Here is a 21,861-nt window from a genome sequence, read left to right as displayed (position 1 = left end):
AAAATCTTCCCAGCCCCAAGCCAAAGGAATGCTATTCAAACCATAACTTAAAGCTGGAGGCTCAGCATGAAGAATGCTAAACTACAGAAAACATTCTTTCCAAGGAGATATTTTTTTAAATATGAAAAAAAGGAAAAAGAATAGAACAAGGTTAAGATTTTGACAGCAGAATAGGAGAGGTAAAAACTTGAGTACTACCGTGTTTCCCTGAAAATAAGACCTAACCGGAAAATAAGCCCTAGCATGATTTTTCAGGATGACATCCCCTGAACATAAGCCCTAATGTGTCTTTTGGAGCAAAAATTAATATAAGACCTGGTCTTATTTTCGGGGAAACATGGTATGTTCTATTGTGATACCAAAGAGTGGGTTTTATGAGATGAAGAAAAAAAGTGAGATACAAATATACACAAAAGTAAGCCTGAATGAAAGCAGTCTTAAACTTTCAAAACATACTGAAAGCTGATAAAATGAGCTCTAAAAAAAAAAAAAAGCATAACTTAAAATTTCCCTCCTACTCCACCCACTATAATATACTAGATCTCTTCGCATCAGTGGTGAGCTTCATGTTGCCAAATGTTCTGTGCACTCATCAACAGACCATATCAACGACAGAATACATTATACTCCAATACTGTGGTTTCCCACAAGAAAATGACTTTGACAAATTTCCACTGTCGACAGGTCAATGGTTCTTGCGTGCACAGCTTTGTGTAAGAAATCTAAGATCTGTCTTATCAAGAAACTCTTTAAACATTCATACACTGTTTCACTTGACTGAATTATGGAATCCTCTAAGATTCGTGTGCTGACATGGAAATAAAAACACCCAAAGTTTTTAGATGATATCTTCTACTACTGTTAATCTTCTTTTACTACAACCCCAGACATTAATTCAATATAATGTCTCTTCACTGCGTAAAAGTCTCTCCTGTAGCTCCTTTAGTGATAACCATGCCCTCTAGAAGGCTGTTCTGAGCCATCCTGAGAAAAACCCCTCTAACTCAATGAGAAAGTATTCTTCCTTTATAAGTCTATTCTACTAACTTGATGTAAAATAATTTCCCCTTGCGACCAGGTATAGGTATAGACACAGTCATCTTAATTTGCCATTTATTCTATTTGATTGTCAGGAAGCCTAAAATGGATTATAAGGCTATTTCAAGGCTAAACAGACAATATGAAGCTCAGATTCTTCATATACAGAGTCCCACTGAGTCTCTAAGACCTCTCTTTCGGAACAGTACCCAAGTCCTCTCTACACTTCTAAATGACCTGTATATACCTGCTGAACTCTTTAAGAAAGGGAAGCCAACAGAGTTCTTAAAATTTAACTGCTAAAAATCTTATTAGAAACCAAGATTTCTCAGGTTTCTTCAAAGATGATCAGAAGAATTACAAAAAATGATGAGAAAAGAACTAGTGAAACTATTTAGTCCACACTCCTACATCAGGAGGTCAAAGTCCTCAGGATAAAGTAAATTTTTAACTAGGAAATTTTCTTAAGTAAGTGCTAGAAGAGTTACCTCTTAATTATTTTACTTTCATCTTAACCAGTTATCAAGTTGTCTATCTGGCCACAAGGGAGGGAAAATACTCAATTTCATACATCAGCTAACTCCTACAATTTCTATTCAGGCCAGCAATATAACTTTGAACAATTTTTTTTTAAGGGATTATACCACTGCAAAATAAAAGGGATATAAAACAAGTGACATTTGCATAGGTTTATAATTTCCTATTCCTCCATATAATGACATTTTAATTTAAATCATCTTTACTGAGCATTTCCTTTGAAAATACAGCAGCTAAAGTTTTCAACACAATAGACATAAATATGGAAACACCACAGCGTATCGCAAAAAGTGCTACTGGGCAGTCTTCAAACTAAGAGACTCAGGATATAGCCTTCACTATCACTGATCAACCTTAAAAAGTTTAGACAAGTCACTAATTCTCCCTAGGCTTCAGATTCCTCCTTCACAAAGTAAGATCCACATCGTTGCTACTCAAAGGGCTATCCGTGGAATAGCAGCATAAGCGAAGCCTGGGATCTTCTCAGAAAAGCATGATCTTGGGCCTCACCCCAGACCTACTGAATCAGAACCTGCATTTTAATAAGACTCTCAAGGAATTCATATGTATGTATATTAAAGTTTGAGAAGCACTGGTCTAGATGACCTATAATTATAGTTCTATGTGAAGCTTTCTTCCAAGTTCAAATGTTTCAATCATTTTTTACTTTCCTTATTAGGAAGTTCCATATTAATTAGTTATATTGTAATCCCTTATTAGGCAATTTATTATATTAAACACAGTAAATAACCTCAAGTAGTACTCACTATGGGCCTATGGTTAAGAACCTTTCTTTCAAACCTAAAGTTACAATTCCCTTTTCCATATGCAAAATTAATGCCTCACTAGCAAATTAAGACATGAATATATGTGAACATCTGTGAGTCAAGATGTTGCCACAACAAATTTCTTTTCCTCCCAGAAAAGGAAACGAACTCATACACATAAAGAATTCCTGAAGACACAGTAGAGGTATTTATTAAAGACAAAATATAAGCATACTCAAATTTACGGCTGAGTGTCACCTGCATAAGAAAACCAACTAAATATTCTTGACTCAACTACAGAAATGGCTGTTCCAACTTCAAAACCACAATGAGCAGCCTAATAGGCTCTGAGGGATCTTTCACTGTTACATTATTTAGAGGAAAAGACAGTCAGATTTAATTTCAGGTGCTAGTCAGAAAGGAAAAAGTTCTTTGACAGAATCTCTATTCCCGATCTTTAACTTTTTTAAATCTAAATATATCTATTCAAGGACTAAAACTGCCAAGAAATAAAAGGACAATGCAGGAATCTTTATTCCCAGAAAAATTCAGTATCTTGAGAGAAAAAGGGACTTGGCTAAAAACTGAAAAGGATTAGTTTAAAAAAAACTGTTCTGTGCTTGAGTTTTCTTACTAGCAAATCCAGAATTCAGTTTTTGGGGCACGAAGACTATCATTAATTCCAAATATAAATGACTCAATGGATTTAAATACCATTCTCAAAAACAGCTGTATTTATGTTTCATCTCCTCCCATGTCTTGTATGTGTGGTAAAAGGGCTTTCTGGATTCAGCATTTACTGACATTTCAGGAGGCCAAGAATCTATCATTCTAGAGCTATATTGTCTAAGACAGTATTCACTAGCCATATGTGGCTACTGACCATTTGAAATGTGGATAGTCTAAATGAAGACGTACTCTAAATGTAAAATACAAAATGGATTTCAAAGTCTTAGTATGAAAAAAAGAATGTACACTAGCTCAGTAATTTTTATACTGATTACATGATAAATATTTTGGATATATTAAATAAAATGTTATTACAATTAGTTTCATGTGTTTTGTTTTTTTTTAATGTGACTACTAGAAAATTTAAAATTACATATCTGGCTCACATTTGTGACCCACATTGTATTTCTATTGGGCAGCACCGTTCTAGACTATCACCAGAACATATACACATTTTTAAGGGAGCTAATCAAAAACTCTTGTGAGAAGACACTCAAATTTCAAAATAACTTTAGGCTTGAGATATTGAAGCCTGAAACAGCTACTTAACTAGATGACATACTAATAATAAAAGTTATCTATAACGTTCTGGCAATTTTTCAATGCATTCATCACAATGATGAATTTAAAAATAGAATTTATGGCCTTAAGCTTCTAGTCCATTAAGAGCTCAATGATCAATTTTAGATGACAATTAGAAATTCAATCTTTTTTGCTACAACTTCTTTTTCAAAAAAAATATTGTTTCCTATAGTCCCTATAATCTTCACATTTTTCTTCCATATTTGGAAAGCTGACAGCTTCCTTTTTGTCTGAATTCTTCCTCCAACCAAGAAATCATACCACCTAAATCTAAGAATGTCCAATCGCACACATCCCACCCTTACCCACAAACTATGCCCCTTTCATTTCAAATATAAACCCAACTAATGCCAGATATTATTCACACAGCCTCAAAAGGATCAAATTTTTAACCCTGATATTTTTAAGTAAGATGAATAAAAACACAAATGTGAGTGTTGATGAAGACTAACAAAAAATGTCTGGGTATTTTTAGTACTTAAATGTAAAACCACAAGTGAAAAAAATCCTAAAATTGGGCATTTTTATTCAAATTCAAAATACTTTACCCCTATATAAATAAGCTAAAAAGCACATCTGGAGCAGATATTGTGACAAATGAAAATTATATGAACTTCAAATTTGTTATCCATAAATGAAGTTTTACTGGAACACAACCATGTTTATTCACTTATATTCTGTCTATGGATGCTTTGATGCTACAAGGGCAGAGCTGAGTAGTTGCAACAGAAACCATGTGGCCTACAAAGCCTCAATTATTTACTATGTGGCCTTTCACATAAAAAGTTTGCCAACCCAATATAGAGAGTAATCATCATAATCCATATGGATTTCTAAAAAAGGCCTTTTCACGAACATCCCATTTATTGGCTTGGGGGCGAGAGGCACAGGTAGACAGCAACTGGACAAGACCCCTCCCCCATTCCTACCCTGACTTGAACCAGATCAGCATCATTTTGACCTAATACCGTACATAGTGGGTCCTTCATAAGATTTTGTTTGAGGAGGTTTTAAGGTTAAAGATATGAAAATCAAAAACTTAGTTCATGGGCCAGTGCAGTGGCTCAGGCGGTTCTCCTAACGCTGAGGTCACTGGTTCGATTCCCATATAGGCCAGTGAGCTGCGCCCTCTACAGCTAAGATTGTGAACAACAGCTCTCCCTGGAGCTGGGCTGCTGAGAGCAGTCAGAGGTTGGCGTGAGCTGCCACAGGTTGGCGTGAGCTGCCACAGGCTGCTGTGTGCTGCTGCGGGCTACTGTGTGCTGCCATGAGCAGCAGGTGGCCAGCATTGAGTGGCCAGCAGCCAGCGTGAGCGGCCATGAGCTGCTGTGAGCGGCCGACCTCCAACCGCCTGCCTCAGCCGGGAGGAGCGCAAGGCTCATAACACCAGCATGGGCCAGGGAGCTGTGTCCTACACAACTAGACTGAGAAAAGAGTGGCTTGAACCGGAGTTGGGGAGGCAGCGGAGGCAGAAGACTGGGGGGGAGGGGGGAGGAACCAACTTAGTTCGTGATTCAGCATATGGGCAAAAATTATACTGAAATGTAAGATAAGGTTATATAAAAGTTCTTAAAAATAGGTTGGTTAATGTACAGACCTCCCTCCTTTATCAGGAAGATCATTCAAGGTTTTTTCAACTCTGATTTTGAGTCATCTCTCAGAGATGAAAATATATTTCTAAAGACTTCCCTGTACCATTCAGACATTGTCATAGTTTAATAGATAATCTATAGGATATATTAACTTCCTTATGAAGAAAATTAAATGTATGATGTACTATAAAATGTACAGCATTCCAAGACAGCCAAAACGTATTAACTGGAACATATTATCCAAACATATTAACTGGAAAATTAGATATACCTGTGGGTTATCTTATTTGGGATTCTGTTTAAGGTAGGAGGAAAGCTATTAGATAGAGACTTAAGTACCATGTCACTTCACATTGTTCATTTATATCCCCATGATGGCAGACTGTTCTCTTTGATAATGAAGAGGCATATATTTGTTTTACCTCAGTAGATTGACTTTGAGTATCAGTCAAAAGGTCTTTTAACGTTCAAGTCGTATAAAAGTTTATCAAATATGTTTAGATTTTAGTTTTGCCACATTATCAAAGCAATGAACACAGAGAGAAATACAAGTCAGTGAGATAACAGTACTGTATATAACCGGTTGTGTTTCTCAGGTCACCTAGGGGGACAGACACTCAGTCCCTAAGGAGAAAGAGTGAACTGGTACTGATGTATTATTATTAAGTGTCAGTTAACAGGCCACTGACAATTTCAATTCCCAAGGAACACAAATTATCTCTAAAGCCTGTATATTTTACACACAAATTTAAAACCTGCAAACCTCATCTGAGGACAATAAATGTCAACTACTTTTTCATTCTTGTCTTTAGGGCCAAAGTATTAAATTTACAGATATATTTAAAAGTAATTTTAAAATCAGCTTTCATAACATACGCCATAATAAATACCAAAACCAGGCAATACTAGCAATAGAGAAAAGCTGAATTAGAAAAGTCAATCCTTTCCACAGCTTAGTCTAGATAAAATACACAACGGTATGTAATTAATTATTTCAATAATTATTTACTTAAGAGAGACAAAATAGTTTGGTTACACAACATTCTCTTTTTGCCAACCCCAACTTTATACTCTGCTATCGCCTCTTAATATTTTCCCTTCCCCAGGGGATTCAAGATTAAGGAAAAGCCTCTCTGCTCTCCAATCTACAATTAACTTACCTGTTAGTTTTTACATACAAAACATTTGGATTTCCCAAAGTCATCTTTTAAAGGAGTTTAGATTCTATAGCTCTGGCAGGAAAAACATAGTTATTTAAGTGGTTTAACCACAAATGTAGTAAGGGACTTTTTTCCACTGGTGTTTAATGTACACCACGCAAACTAATTGATAACATTAGCCTATGAGGTAATTTTGGTGACATCTTAAGACTTAATATAAATTTTCAATTTCTGACGTCTTCTCTACAACACAATCTCTTTAAGCCTCTTAACTAAATTAAACGCTGGAATCAAACCAGCTAAGTAACAACAACAACAAAAAGAGAGACAGAGAGGAAATGTAGACATTTACACCTAAAAACTTACCTTGATCCTGTCATAGGACCTCTTCCATCCTTGTCATATCCCCCACGCCCTCTACCTCCTCCCTGTGACCCGCCATATCCTCTATTATCTTCTCCATACCTACTCACATCACGACGGTCTTCTACAAAAAATAAAATGTACATAATTAGATAACCACTGTCGTTTCTGACAGGCTTCCCATAACATAACCTTAAATGGCTCTGTAGGTCACATATCACATCCTTTGGAAAATGGCACATGTGCAGAGAACTCAAATTCAAGTCATCATAAAACCTTTTGGAATTAAATGTGTTTGAGAATTTTATCTGTATCAAATTACACTCTGCTAAAGTCAGACGGCAAAATAATGTGGATATCACCATTTGATTTGATGATATGGAATAGTCTGAATTAAACTACATTAGGTACAAAACTCTTAATAAAGTAGATGAAAGCATAACCTTAACCTAAAAGTTATTACTTTCTGGGGCGGCCCGGTGGCTCAGGTGGTTAGAGCTCCGTGCTCCTAACTCCGAAGGCTGCCAGTTCGATTCCCACATGGGCCAGTGGGCTCTCAACCACAAAGTTGCCAGTTCGACACCTCGACCCCTGCAAGGAATGGTGGGTTCTGCCCCCTACAATTAAGATTGAACACAGCACCTTGAGCTGAGCTGCTGCTGAGCTCCCAGATGGCTCAGATGGTTGGAGTGCATCCTCTCAACTACAAGGTTGTTTCAACTCCCATAAGGGATGGTGGGCTGTGCCCCCTGCAACTAACAATGGCAACTGGACCTGGAGCTGAGCTGCGCCCTTCACAACTAAGGTTGAAAGGACAACAACTTGACTTGGAAAAAGACCTGGAAGTACACACTGTTCCCCAATAAAGTCCTGTTCCCCTTCCCCAATAAAATCTTTAAAAAATAAATAAACAAACTTTCAAACTGAGAAGTATGCAGTGCATATATTCATTGAAGAAAATATTCAGTGCATGAGCTACTTTTCTCTTCACTTATTCACGCAATTGTTCAACAAATATTTATTGAGCACTTACTATGAACCAAAGCCCACATTAGTCAATGAAGGTACAAAAATGAGTAAAACAGGACCTTTGCCCCTGAAGCATTCATTTTCATGGCATGGACAGGTTCCTAAATATCAATGGTATATACAAAGTGCTACAGAAAAACAAAGAATAACTGGTCCTTCTTAGATAAGGTTAGAGGAGGCTAATATAGGATCATAATTTCCCCAAATCAAGTATACCACCACTACCAGAAGAACTAGTAGCAGCATTTATCAAATGATCAGAGTTGATTGAGACAACAAAGGAAATTCTTGTAATCAGCCATGGAAAAGTTGCATGACCATTTAGGAATCTAAGAAGTTCAGAAGTATATCTAATAAATTAGTTTTGATGGCCATGAGAGAGAATATACTCCATATTTTTACAAACAGTTGATATCTTATCCAAAACTCAATATACAAGTAATTACAAGAAATTCTATAAGTGGAAAAAAATAATAATAAGAGGTCAGTATATCTTACCTTGTGTGTGATGGCTATAATTTTCCCTTTGTGAATGGTAGGACTGATTTTGATTATAGGAATCATGCTGCTGGTCATAATTTGACTGCTCGTCATATGAACCTTGATTATAGCCTGAATGCTGGTCATACGAATCTTGTTGACCATAGTTTGACTGGTCATATGAAGGCGCTCTTCCACCTTGGCTAAACAGAAATCAAGAATTGAGAGATTTTATAAAAGAATTATGTTCACTGGAGAAAATTGACTTGAGACTGATATAAATGGCCTGACCAGCTAAACCTCAACCATATTTAGTACTATTTTCTGGTGGGAATCATTTAATTCTTTTACCTACAAAATCTTTCTCACCAATGGAATGACCTTCAAACAATTTCACTATCATCAAAGAGGTGCCACATCATGAGAAAAACCACATGCACCTCTATAAAGAAGCAAAAAAATCACTATTGCTTTTGTACCTCCTTGAATTTAAAAAAAAATTAAAGGTATCACAAAATAAATATGTCTGATTCCTTAACAAATATGCCACAAGTTCTGAGTCCTTTTACATTGAAAGGCTCTCTATCACTGAATTTTAACAACATTATCTCATAATATTTGGGGGACTATTTTCTTATAATTATCTTTTTAGGACCCACAGTACATTCTTCTAAGTATCTTCAATGATAACAAATTTTAGAAAAAGTAATCATTCTGATGTTTAGTCTGTTAAGTAATAGGAAGGAACTTATCTTGTGATCCCATTTTTTAATCTGAAAAGAAGTCTGACTACTAAATAATGAAATTGCTTATTATCTCTGGCAATTCTAAAAGAAAATTCTTAGTATGTTCTGAGGAATAGAATGATCAATTATCAGTTTTCAGGATAGGAATGTTGAAAAGAACACTTCATTAGATTTGAGTTCTAATTTTTACTTTTTAAAAAGGTCTCATAACTTAATAGTCACATCACTCTGCATCAGGTGATCAAACAATCAGTATGTTCCCCAACTTCCTACCCAAAGCACATCACACCAATGGTCAGAACTCGAGCACTTCACTTTAAAATGGTTGTCAAACCAAATCTAACGTTTCTCTTTGGCCTACAATAATGTCACACTTCCAACAATGTATCCTTATAAAAGGACTGTCTTTAAATTTAGAACTAACAGGGTTTGAAGAGTTCCTTCTACTATAACACACTTTCTAGATATTACTCCCTACATTTGTACTCACTTTCTACTTTTCAAAGCACTCTCATAGCTACAAGACTGATAATTTGACCTCACAAATCTTTCCCCAATGCTTTTATTTTACTTAGAATAATTTTCTTCACTGCAGAGGCAATACTAATGACCTCAGTTTTTGCCTCATTTTTTAGCTATGTAACCTAATAAGCTATGTAATCTTAACAAATTCTCTTTACCTCTATAAAATGAAGATAATTACTGACACTATTTCAGCGTGGTATTTAAGTAGTATTTCACAAAATGTTAAGCATAATAAAAAAAGTTGCTATTATTTAAATTAATAACAAGCATAGGTAGGCTCCTCAAATCTGAAAGTTAAAAAAACTATAAAACCTGTAAATCTGCTGGTAAATATTCACATACCTACGTTACCAAATAAAACATATTTTAGGGTATCTTAATTATGGGTAGGTTTTGACACTTTTTCCTTTAACATTTTGTCCTTGAAAAGGTCATACATTAAAATGGTTAAAAAGTAAAATAGAAGTAAAAATAAGCAATGAGAAATTTCCTTTTACAGGTAGGTTTTTATTTAATCTCAGGTATAAAGCAAAGGTCCAAATTTTTCCTTTTCATATTTAAATCACGTACGATCATTTATAGCTAAACAATAATTTTACAAATAACACCTAAGTATCAAATGACAGTGCTGACAATTTCCACATTCTTCCTAACACAAAACTGATACTCCATCAAAACTTTTCTGAAAAAAATGTTTAAAGCTAGGCGTATGCTGGTGAAATCTGTTTAATACCCAAAGTGTTATTTCCACTGCCCAACACAAGTCAGTACTTTTATTGTTTCCTTACCCTCCTGATGATTCCGAGTTTTGCTGTCCCTGGTTATTGTAAGATTGTTGGCCATAGGAGCTCTGCTTTTGATTCTCATAACCACTGTAGGACTGTGAATAACCTAAAGATTGGTGCATATATCATTTAGTAAAGGTTCTGATTCTTCATTTGTAAAGTAGTAAATTTAACAAACCAGTCCAACCTGATTGGCTTTGTCCATAGCTGGAGTAGCTGCCATAGTTCTGTCCATAGGAGGAATCAGTAGTTTGCCCATAGCCAGAATAGCTCTGAAATTTAGGTAAATACAAGTTTCACCACCCACTTAAAATAAAAATAACTATTTATGAAGAATACAATTTATATTTTAACCTACTTGTGGTGCTTGTCCATAACCTTGATTGCCTTGATTTCCATAGGAAGAATAACTGTAAAAGAAAAATATAGTACTTGAAAGAAATGTGCTAGAATTTAAAAGCTTAAAGAACCGTATCTTTGTTTTTAACTTTCACCTCAAATACAAGCTTCTTTTCTGAGAAACTGTCAATCTGCTTGTCTCTTTAAATCTAAAGTGAAAGGTGATGACTAATGACTGTTAAAGACATAAATGAAGTCATTCCAGACCTCTCGGATGCCAAACAAACACCAAAAGTTTTGCTTTGACAATCTCCCACATATGAACAAAACTTCGCCAGAAATAGAGAACCCAAAGAGACTTTTATGCTTGGGAGGCTGGGGTAGGGGATTACTACACAAAGCAGCAAGACCCATAACAAGTATCTGAAGCAGAAAAATGATCTTTTTAAGTTAGCACTTTAATCAATTTAGCTATGTTTTGACAGATTAATTTCTTCCTACCATTTGCCTTAAATCTGCTTTTCACTTCCTAGAACAGGCACAGGGTGGCACTCAAAGTCCAATTTTTGTGCCTCAGTAATTAGAGGTATGTGTATCTTCAGAGTACTATCATAGAATGAATTCTATCCCCAGCGTCGTAGCCCAGGCTGCTATATGGTTTGACTGAATAAATGTACCTTCTTCAGATTTGAATTTTCTTTAATTTTAGAGCATGTAGCTCTAACAAGTCAGAAACACTTTCTGAAAATACGCCAAAGAAAAATACATTTGCAAAAAAATATTTTTATCATTTTAGAGCTATCAAGTACTAACAGAATTTAACTTTATAAAATCTATTTCACTGAAGAAACATTTGCTAGCTGCCTACTATGGTTAGCACTATGAGATTAGCACTATTCTATGAGAATAAAAATGTCAAATCGTTTTCATGAACCCTAAAACTTGATAACAGAAGATATCTGAGATGCCATTCTGAATATCTCACACTAAGCTGCAAAACATTTATAGTTTAAGTTGAAGGCTGTATTTCCGGTAAGCCAGAGAACTCTACTGCATGTAAACATTCACATAAAAACAGACTTTTCTTTTTATTGTGAACATGGTAAGGAGTTTTTTAAAAGATGCTAGACATTTCTATTATAGTGCTTCTAGAAAATGTTACCAAAAAAACCATATTATCATATTACATACAAAAAAATGAAATGCTTTTTCCAAGAACCTGTTATATTTGAATTGCTTACATCCTTTTAATAATTGTCTTTTAAAAAAACTTCCCAAAGAAAATAATCTTTATAATACCTACAAGATTTGTTTTAATCTCTAGGGGGCATCATATTTACTGATTCAAACAGTTTTTTAAAAAAAGGAAAACATGTTTTACAGCACCTATTTACACAGGCCGACTATTTCCCCTTGACGAACTAATATTTTACTGTCTTAAGACGTTCAGATACCAAATCTCAAGAGGGAAGCCTGACTAAATTCAACTTTTTTTCCCAGTTCTACTTTTTCATGGTATTAAAATGTATGTGTACTTTACCTTTGCTGCTCACCCCCAGACTGACCGTAACTTCCAGAATCTAAAACACATAAAAAGAATTTTAAATCTGATTTAAAATTATGCTTCCCTCGAAGGCTGACTTTAAATCTTACAGATGAAATGTAATTTTAAAATGTCATAAAAAGGAACTACAGAAAGAAAAACTAGAAGTTAAAAATACTGTGCAAGGAAAAATCTGTATAAATAGTATTTGCTGTTTACAGTAACTACATCTTTGAAAACTACTCTACAACCATGTCCTGATGGTGAGGAGAATCAAGTGAACAAATGTGAAATGATCAGTGAAAAACACACCCTTTTAACAAAAACTCAAAAGCTCAAGCTATATTATCTTTATATACAAAAAGATATGTTAAACCTAATCAGGACCAAAATGGGGGAAGACACAATGACAAGATAAATTCCCCAGGATTACATTTATTTGCATATCATCCCCAACCCAACACCTACACCATTCCCTTGTACTGGATTGCTTTGGCTGTCTACAGCAACAAAAAGATCTTGTGAAGACGGTGGTAAAGGCAGCTGTAAGTTGTTTAAGCCCAACTTTCCCAAGCTTTCAAGGTCTTCGATATGCCAACTCAGCAATATCTACTTCTAGCTTCTTTTCTGGCAATAAAAACTACCAAAGAAGGCATGAATTGAGTAGCATGTCAAAAACAGGAAAAAAAAAAAAATTGAACTATGAGCTTTTCTCAATAGTTCAAAACATCTGTTGTATCAAAAATTTTTGAATAGGCTCTAAGATCCTTTAGTGTTCTACTCAGTCAATGAATGACCTACGTTTATTAGTGAAGAGAAGAGTAATACTATACGAAATACTTTCAAATGCAAAAAGTAACTGCATCTCAAACTGCTGACCATTAGGCCCAACCTCATCCAATATGAAACAAAACCATTTGTTGTTGGATAGTTCTGAAAACCTACCAAGAATCAAATCAAATCAGTGAAGTTTTCATTCAATTCATATTAAGCTACAATATGAAAACAGACATTGGCTGTTTAACTGGGTGACATCAAATTTGCCACTTTTCTGCAATACAGAAGACCTCCAATCAGAGTGACCATTATTTAAAATCCTTAATTATAAGAATTACTGAATGCAATGCTGATACAAACTCCTTCTATGAATGTGAAGGACATAAGGCTACCTGAGATGAGAAAGAAAAAATTGTGCATCGCTGCCATGCCCATGGTAATATGACTGTAGATTTACAGCTAACAACCAAATTAAAAAAACAAATGAATCTAACTGGACCACAGAGACTAGATGCAGCTATCAAATGGGGAAGGAAATTAGCTTCAACCTAATCAGAAACTGAAAAGGATTATGGGGAGGGTTCGGTAGAATGTATGAGTAAAACTTAAGATACCCTGGGGTTACATGAAACTTTAAATTATATCTGGTGACATGAATGTGGATCCTCCCAGTGACAAGGGGGATCCACATTCTGTTGTGCATCCCTCGGTGTATAGCCCTCAGGCAATATTACAGAAGTACACAACACATAGGTCATGTGACTGGCTCAACTCTAGTACTAAGAGTCCTTAACTGTAATCCAGTCACTTCAGCCTTCTTGTCCATTTGACTTCGTTAGTTGGCTGACTTTACAACTGCAGACGATACAGAAATAAGCATACTGACCAGTAAGTCTGACCCTTAGTATAAATACTTGAGGAAGTGTAGATGTTTTATATTCATCAGAGAAAATCAAGTTTATGTTATTTAGGGCATTTCAAACAACTGCTCATCATGAGTACTTGACACTTGAGCATTGTATCTAGACCCATGAATTACTTATAAGTGCTTTTATTTCCAAGTGTATAAGGTTTTGATTCTTTGTCTTCTAATTATATTCCACTGCAGCAAACAGGTATTTTATCATTCCTGATGTTAGGATTTGCTGTTTTTTGCTTCTACCCCTTGGTAAATATTTTACTTGCATAAATGTTCCCTATGTGCTTGACAAGAACTGTGAATTTTTCTAAATGTTGAATGAATTCTTCGAAGTCTATAAGATGATGCTTGTTAGTTGTATCATTCACATTCCTATTAATGTTTGGTCTGCATGATCTATTAATTACAGAGACGTATGTTTAAAAAGCTCCCAGACTGACTAGGTTGGTTTGGTTTGGGTTTTTTTTTTTTTTTTTGCTTTCTATTAATATATTAGGAGGTTATAATGTTAGGCACATAAAAGCAGATTTAGATCTTCCTGGTGAATTTCCTTTTAACATTACATAAATACCATCATTCTAAATGTCCACCCTTTATTCTGACTTGTAATATTCCTTTTGATTGGTGTTTTCCCTCTATGTATTTTCAACATTTATTCTTATGTTTTAGGTATATTTCTAAACAACACATAACTAGATCATTTTTTCCCAACATGAAAATGTCTTAAAACTGTTTTTGTACTTTTACTATTGTTTCTTTTCATTTATTTCTACCTGCCTCTACTGGACTTTGTACTTACCAGGATTCCTTTTTCCTTTAAACTCCTATCCTGCCTCCTATTGGGTTTTTACTCCTTTTCCTTTGACTGCTTTATGTGATACATTCAATTTCTGTTCTTTTAGAAAGTTACCACTCATAATTATGTTCAATTTTTAACGTGCATTCTTGACAAAGTTCAAAACGATCTTCAACCTCCACTAGAAAAACCCTAACACGCCAATCAGCCTTCACCTATTATTTTGTTCCATTTTCCCATACTTTGGCTTTCCCTTTTTTCAAATCTCCAAATGTACTCATTTTAATCTTCAATGTTTCAGTCAGCATTTGCTTTTTGTTTGCTTCCTCTACATTGCTTTTTTTTGTCCTACTCCTCCCTTCTGGGTTTAACTTAGTTCTTTCAGCAAAGACCTGAAAGTGGCAATCTTAGTCTTTTTATTTGGGTAAAAATTTCAAGGTCAATGGTATTTTTCCTCTAAATCCCAAGGATGATTTCACTACTTTCTGGCACCTTAAAACTTTTAAGTATCAATCTTACCATTTCCCTTTTCCATCTGGTAGGTTTGTTATTGGTATTTCAATATTGTTTCATATCAATGTACCTAGGTAAGAACTGATTTTTATGTGTTTGAAATTGCTTCTTGATTCAAAAAAATTCACCAATTTTGGAAAATTATGAACTATTAATTCTTCCCCCATTTTCTCCTCAAATTCGGATGTATGACAGGACTTCTCAGTCTATTTCCCATGTTTCTTAATCTTTCATTTTTCATCTCTTTCCTTCTGAATTGAATTCTGGGTAATTATATCACATCTATCTTCCACTTCACTAATTATTTCTTCAGCTACCGTGTTTCCCCGAAAACAAGACCAGGTCTTATATTAATTTTTGCTCCAAAAGATGCATTCGGGCTTATGTTCAGGGGATATCATCCTGAAAAATCATGCAAGGGCTTATTTTTCCAGTTAGATCTTATTTTCGGGGAAATACGGTAGATCTATCTGCAATTCAATTTATCCACTTTTTCCATCTTTTATAAGTTACACTTAGTTCTTTTCAAATCTATATGGCTTTTTTCATAACACCTTGGTCTGAAAGTTCATTCCTTTTAGGTTTTTAATAATTTTAAACATATAATATTCACTTTCACATTTTTAATTAGGGGTTCTAATCCCATTTGTCACTCTCATTTTGATGAACTGTTTCCTAGAGTTCTGCAATTTTTATTGTGAACTCATCTTTTCCAAGGCAAGTTTTTTTCTGTAAGATTTCTGTGACCTAGACTGTGAAATTTCCTCCAGAAAAGGTTTTTCATTTGTTTCTACCAGGAAACCCAACCCAGAACCAATTTTTATGTTGATTTCTTGGCTTAAGGTTCTTGGACTCCCATAACTAGCCTAAATGTACACCCAAATTGTATGAAGCACAAGTTCCTAGTTATGAATTCTCAGGACATTCCCCCCACTCCTCCCCCAACGTCACTCAGGGCCCAGGCTTCCTTGTTATCTCTTATGCTGGTACGAAAGTTTTTCTAGTTCATTCTTTCACAAAAGATAGTCCTTCAAACATCCAGGTCTTATGTAGGGCCTCAGTTCCCATTACCGTAATGGTCAAGGATTCATCTCCTGTCCTTAAGGTTTAGTTACTTGAATAAAATCAAAGTTTCTAAATGATGAAACCTATACCCTCCTCTCTATGGCAACCAAGTTAGCGCTGTGCCTACCATACTAACTTCTACTTGATTTCTGGCAGATGGGGCTTGCCCTTTCCTTTTTTTTGAATTTTTAGGCATTTGTAAATATTGAGAATTTTCAAGTTATCTTGATCTGCCATATAGCCAAAATGAGAATAATTTTGAATTTGTATCTTTTATATATATATAATTGATATTAGATTTATACTTTTAACTTGAAAGGTGTCAGATAATTCACATTCGTAAATAGTATTTGAACGTCTGAGAGTCTGACAATATTTACAATTTTGATTTACTGATTATGTAAATGCTTAAATGTTTTTAGGTTTTAGGAACCTGCTCTGCCAGGCATCTGGAGTGGTTGAGTCAATTTGATAAATGAAACTTATAGGTGTAGTTTGGAATGTTTAAAGGACTTAACTAAACGTAATGCCATTAGTTGTTTAGGGGGAGTTTACTGTTAAATTAATTTAAACATTCATCAAAGAACCAGTCAAAAGCATTCCTCCTACTTATATACAAAGTCAAAAATATTATTTTTATATACATTACAAAAGGTATGTATAACATTAAATAGAACTTAAAGACTCTAGCTTTAATTTAGTAACAAGCAATTATTAAAATCGTTCTTTTCACACATGAAAGCCAATCTTGGTATTTTAAAAAAACCTCAAATTACAAAGTGACATCTAGGGGCTTGGTAATTTGAAGATTGGTATTAATGAGTAAACGAGCTCACATACTAATATGACACACTGAAAATCCTGGATTTTATCCAATAAACCTCTAAAATTTAATTTTCCATAAAAGTTACCTAGTCCTATAAAATTAAGCCATTATTTTATACCAACAATTATGTTAAATATCAAGACAGGCCAAGTTTTTAATGAGCACTGTATCCACTGAAAGCTGGTAAATTTCACCAAGAGGATGGGAGAATCTTTTTTTTTTTACACCATGGATGGGTTACACACCTTCCTCAAGATGCACTTCTATGTACTTTTGGGGAGCTTTACCAGACTTCATTCCAAAGCATGCACCTGGTAAATGATGTACCATCGTCTACTTTGCGGTAAGCGATTTCTTGTTTAAGGATTAGAAATTGGAAAAAAATCAAAAGATAAAAGATGCCCCTCCCTCAAAGATCAATATTCTGGCTTCTTAATATCAATGTTAATCTAAGGAATGTTTATCATTCTCCTGTCAAACCATTCTTGCTAATTTGGTCTCTTCTTAGCCTACTGCTTTCTTTTGGTACATTTCCACCCTTCTGCAAGACTGGACTACTGGGAGGGGACGGGGGGATGCTTGATGGTTTTTTAAGGTTCTCCCTTAAAAAAATGAGACTATCAGCAGTCATTTTCATCCCAACCACATGGCTTTAAGGAAATGTTCTGTTTTTCCACCTGAAAAGTGTTATCTAACTCTCCTGGTTTCTAGCAAGTGGATAGCTGGGTCTTTGCAGCCTGTGATGCACCCAACAACAGAGGACTTTGCATGGTCAGCTAGGGCTGCTATTATCAGAACACCCATGTTTCATACTTTATATTCTGGGTTAGCAGGATCTAAACCGGCTGTCCTGGGGAGACCAATGCTTCTTTTTCTCTTCCGCACAACAGGGGTCCTCAACGTAAGTACTTTTTGTATGACACTGCCTTTCGTTGGTCTGTATGTTTTAAGGTAAATGCCATATGTACCTACAGGAGGCTGTCGATAATAGAAAAAGCTCATTTTCAAGCTCTTGCAGGAGATTAAAAAAAAACTGAAGGGAGAAGAATGACAAAGAAGGGTGAAGAGGAAGCTGAAATTATAGGCAAACACCCCCCCAACTGGAATTCAGGTCGTTACGACAGAGGGAATGCCGATAAGTAGGATTTTGGAGAAGGCAACGTCCTTTCGAAAGGGTTCCCAGAGCGTTAATGCCCCCACCTGATGGGGTGAGTCAGAAGGCTCAGCTCCACTTCATGGGTGGGGAAACTGAGGTACGAGGCGACGAGACTACTGGCCCGAGGCCTGGCCGAAAGATCTGAGGCGGAGCGGAGAACCTGAAGCATCGCTTCTCTCAGACTGACGCTCTGATCACGGGCTTCCCCCGCCCCTGTGATGGCGTAGACGGCCTCCGCCCCCCGACTCACACACCCTCCCCAGACAGCCGCTCGTCGCCTCAGGTTCCAAGGATAGGGCCAAAAGACCAGGGCACTAAGCGCTCCCGCCGCGATTTGCAGACAGAGCGTTGGGAGCGTGCGTCCCTCCAGTCCAACATGGCGGAGGCCGCGTCCGCCCCCCACCCCCACCCCCAGCCTCCCTCAGGGCCGGAGCCTCTCCCTCGGGGCCCTCCAGTGGGCGGGAAGACGGCCCAACCCCTCCAGGCCCCTTCTCGCCGCTGCCGTTGCTCGCTGAAGTAATCACCTACCCGACATGACTAACGGCCAGAGCGTGGAGCCCCCACAGCCCGCCGAGAACAAGGAATACCAGAGCCAAGCGGCGCAGCGGCCGAAGGTGTACTGAGGTCGGCGCGGCGGGCTGAGCCCGACTGCGGGGCCTCGCTAGCCAATCAGAGGACCGTGGGCGGTACCATAGCGTCACGGCAGGAGGGGTAGTTCTGTACTAGTATCGGCCTCCGAATTCTGAGGACTTCAAAATCCCTCTCTATTCTCCCCTCCGCGGACGGTACCATTATTGAGAGGGAACTGAGATGAGAAAGTACCAATGCCGCGATCAGAATTGGGGAGGAACCTGAACCTGCTCTCTGCGTCCTAATTACAATCCCATTTCTCACTTTATTGCGTCTGATAGAATTTGAGGTTAGGAAGCGAAAGAGGAGAGTACAAAGAGATTATTTGATTAGAAATGGCCTTTCTTCCCCTAAAATTTCAGATGGTATGCCCTAGTTCGCTCTGCTTGGGCTGCAGACAGCTTGAGCCACCAGGGGGCGTTCGGAGACGACGAGCTCCGCGACGCAAAGTCGTGAGGCGCTTAGGTGCTTGATCTCCTGGTTTAACTACCTTGTAAAAAAATAAAATAAATAAATTACAAGGTGATACTAGAACACACGTGTACCTTAAAACGTAACCACACACAGACCGGACTCTAAAGATGAGGTGGGATGGGGTGTAGAGCTTCAGTTTTCAGTACTGTACCTTGCATCATCTCATTTAATTCTCAAAACAGGTTTAACCCCACGTTACAGAGAAGGCAGAATTCATCTGCTCTAGGACGCACAATTAGTACATGGCCAACGTGGAATTCGAATCCTAGTAACCAGATAGGATTACTGGGGTTTAAACCCGTCTCTGCCTGTGGGTTTAACCATTACGTTTTACTGCCCAGAGGGAGCTAGAGTTCTAGAGTGTGAGACAAAACTGACTGCTCAGAGAGCACACAAGGCCATTTTCCCCGAGAGCAAGGTGACATCTGAGGCAAACCATAGGTGGTGAGCAGAAGGTGACCAAATGGAGAAGTGGAGAAAAGTGCTTTGGACTAGTTGCAAAACAAGTAATTCAATGTTTAGCTGGGAGGGGAGAATGGTAGGAGATGAGGCCAGAAAATTAGCTCCGACCTTGTAAAGTACACGAGAGTCTACTTTATCTTGAAGGCAGTGGGAACCTCTCATGGAAGGATTTCAAAAGATCAGATTTGCGTTTTCAAGCTACAGTACTAAGAATGCATAGAGATGAAAGATGCCTATAACAGGGAGACCAATTAGGTGGCCAGTACAATCATTCTGGGAAGAGATGATAGTGGCCTGGACTTAGGTTGTAGCTGTGGAGATGGAGGTAAGTGGGGAGATCCCTGAGATACTTAGGTGGTAGGCTGGGCAAGACCTGGTGACCAATTTGGGTGGGAGAGGCTAGCAAAGAGAGAGCAGTCTGGGGTGAATTCTGGGTTTCCCATTTAGACAAGTGGACAGATGTTCACTGTGGCAGGGAATAGGAGGGAGAGCAGGTTGGGATGGAGGTGGAGCAGTACATTCAGAATTAGTGCCTTCGGGTTAGAAAAAAGGGCATGAGGTCATCTCTCTTCATTACACCAGCAGTAACTGTGCTTTCAACTCTGGATGTAGAGGGTCACAGCTCTCTAGACAGGTCCCAACAAGTAAGGCTAGAGGAATAAAAATTCTTGTATGACTGAAAACAATTTAGCTGTTCAGCTTGTATATGGAGGAAGGCAACCTGGAAGAAAAGGGCATGTGCAATAGCAGGAAGAAACTGGGTTATTGGGGGGAGGAAAGACTTCTAGATTGTTCTTCATTTTTTTTAGACTTGGAATTTTTTTTAAAGTCGGGAACACAGAACATATTGCTCATCAACACCTTCTTAAGTTTATACCACTATGCATCCATTCATTCATGCATGTATTTTTCACTCAACTGCCATCTCCTGAAGTCTCCTAGGTGTCAGGCCCTGGAAGGCTCTGGAGATGGAGAAATAGGAAGCACCACAGCCCTGCCCTCCAGGAACTGCAATCTCATAACAGGGACAGCACAAACCTGTGATTCCGATCAACTACATACTAAACATGCTAGAATTGGAGGATGCCAGGGGTGCTCTGAAAACACAGAGGAAGAGAATCTAGCCCACATGAAGGGTGGAGCCCATATTAAGGAAGGCTTCCCGCAGGAGATGCCTCCTAAACTGAACTTTGAAGAACAGGAATTAGCCAGGAGATGAGTTGTACATCAGGAACACCATGGGATAGAACAGGGGGATAGGGCTGCATTTGCAAAAACTAGGAGAGAGCAAAATTCTGGGACTTGCAAGTGGATTAGACTGGCTGGTCTGTGGAGTTGCAGGAGTGGGGAATGGTGATAAATGAAGTGAAAGAAGTAGACAGAAGCCGCAGCTTAAAGAGCCTTGTGTGTCTTGCAGAGGAGTTTAGATATTAAATTTAAAACCATGGGGAACTTCTGAGGAATCTGATCAAAGGAGTGACATTTAATTTTTTATATCCATTAACTCTTTTAATCCTTTGGATGCCCTATGAAATAGGTATTACTTTATCCACATTTTGTAGATGAGAACATTGAAGCTCAGGAAGATGAAATTCTTTACCAAGTTCACACAGCCAATTAAGGACAAAAGCAGAGCTCTAACCCAGGCCTTTGGACCAAGCCCAGTGTTCTTTATACAGTGTCCCTGGTCTCCCAAACTTGAAACAGAGAACTCCTGCTAGGTCTGCATTGCTCTGGGGCTTCTTTCCAAGGGTCCTACTCTGCCACAAAGGGATTCACACATTGACTCCTGTGCCCTCCTGCCTTCTAGTCTTTTGCCTGGGGATAATTACCTGCAACAGATTTCAATCAGTCATTCTTCACACTACAAGATCCTCCTCCTTCTATCTCCACTATCCTGGCATATTTAGGAAATATAGCAGATACATTTTACACATCAGGTTTAGCAGAATGTATCTGAAGAGGTCTTGGTACTGAGCCTGTTTGCCCTTGATTCTCAAGTCCTCATTTGGGGAGCTGACCGCAGGC

At 37.4% G+C, this 21,861-nt stretch overlaps 1 protein-coding gene across 1 annotated transcript in view; it reads right to left on the bottom strand.

The window, feature by feature from the left end:
* The window catches only part of TAF15 (TATA-box binding protein associated factor 15), a 29,573-nt gene extending 10,650 nt beyond the window's left edge, over nt 1-18,923 (bottom strand). Inside the window, exons 1-7 of the mRNA XM_019732554.3 lie at nt 18,796-18,923; nt 12,213-12,252; nt 10,692-10,743; nt 10,521-10,605; nt 10,337-10,439; nt 8,296-8,480; nt 6,772-6,892 (exon numbers count right to left, since the gene is read on the bottom strand). Of these exons, the coding sequence (XP_019588113.3) occupies nt 6,772-6,892; nt 8,296-8,480; nt 10,337-10,439; nt 10,521-10,605; nt 10,692-10,743; nt 12,213-12,252; nt 18,796-18,802 (593 nt within the window). The 5' untranslated portion in view covers nt 18,803-18,923. The remainder of the gene's footprint in view (nt 1-6,771; nt 6,893-8,295; nt 8,481-10,336; nt 10,440-10,520; nt 10,606-10,691; nt 10,744-12,212; nt 12,253-18,795) is intronic.
* Between the last annotated feature and the right edge of the window lie 2,938 nt (nt 18,924-21,861).

The sequence above is a fragment of the Rhinolophus sinicus genome, chromosome 12 (genome assembly GCF_057876585.1).
Source record: "Rhinolophus sinicus isolate RSI-liver-muscle chromosome 12, RSI-T2T, whole genome shotgun sequence".
Classification (NCBI taxonomy): domain Eukaryota; kingdom Metazoa; phylum Chordata; class Mammalia; order Chiroptera; family Rhinolophidae; genus Rhinolophus; species Rhinolophus sinicus.
This window is presented reverse-complemented; position numbering and strand designations above follow the sequence as displayed.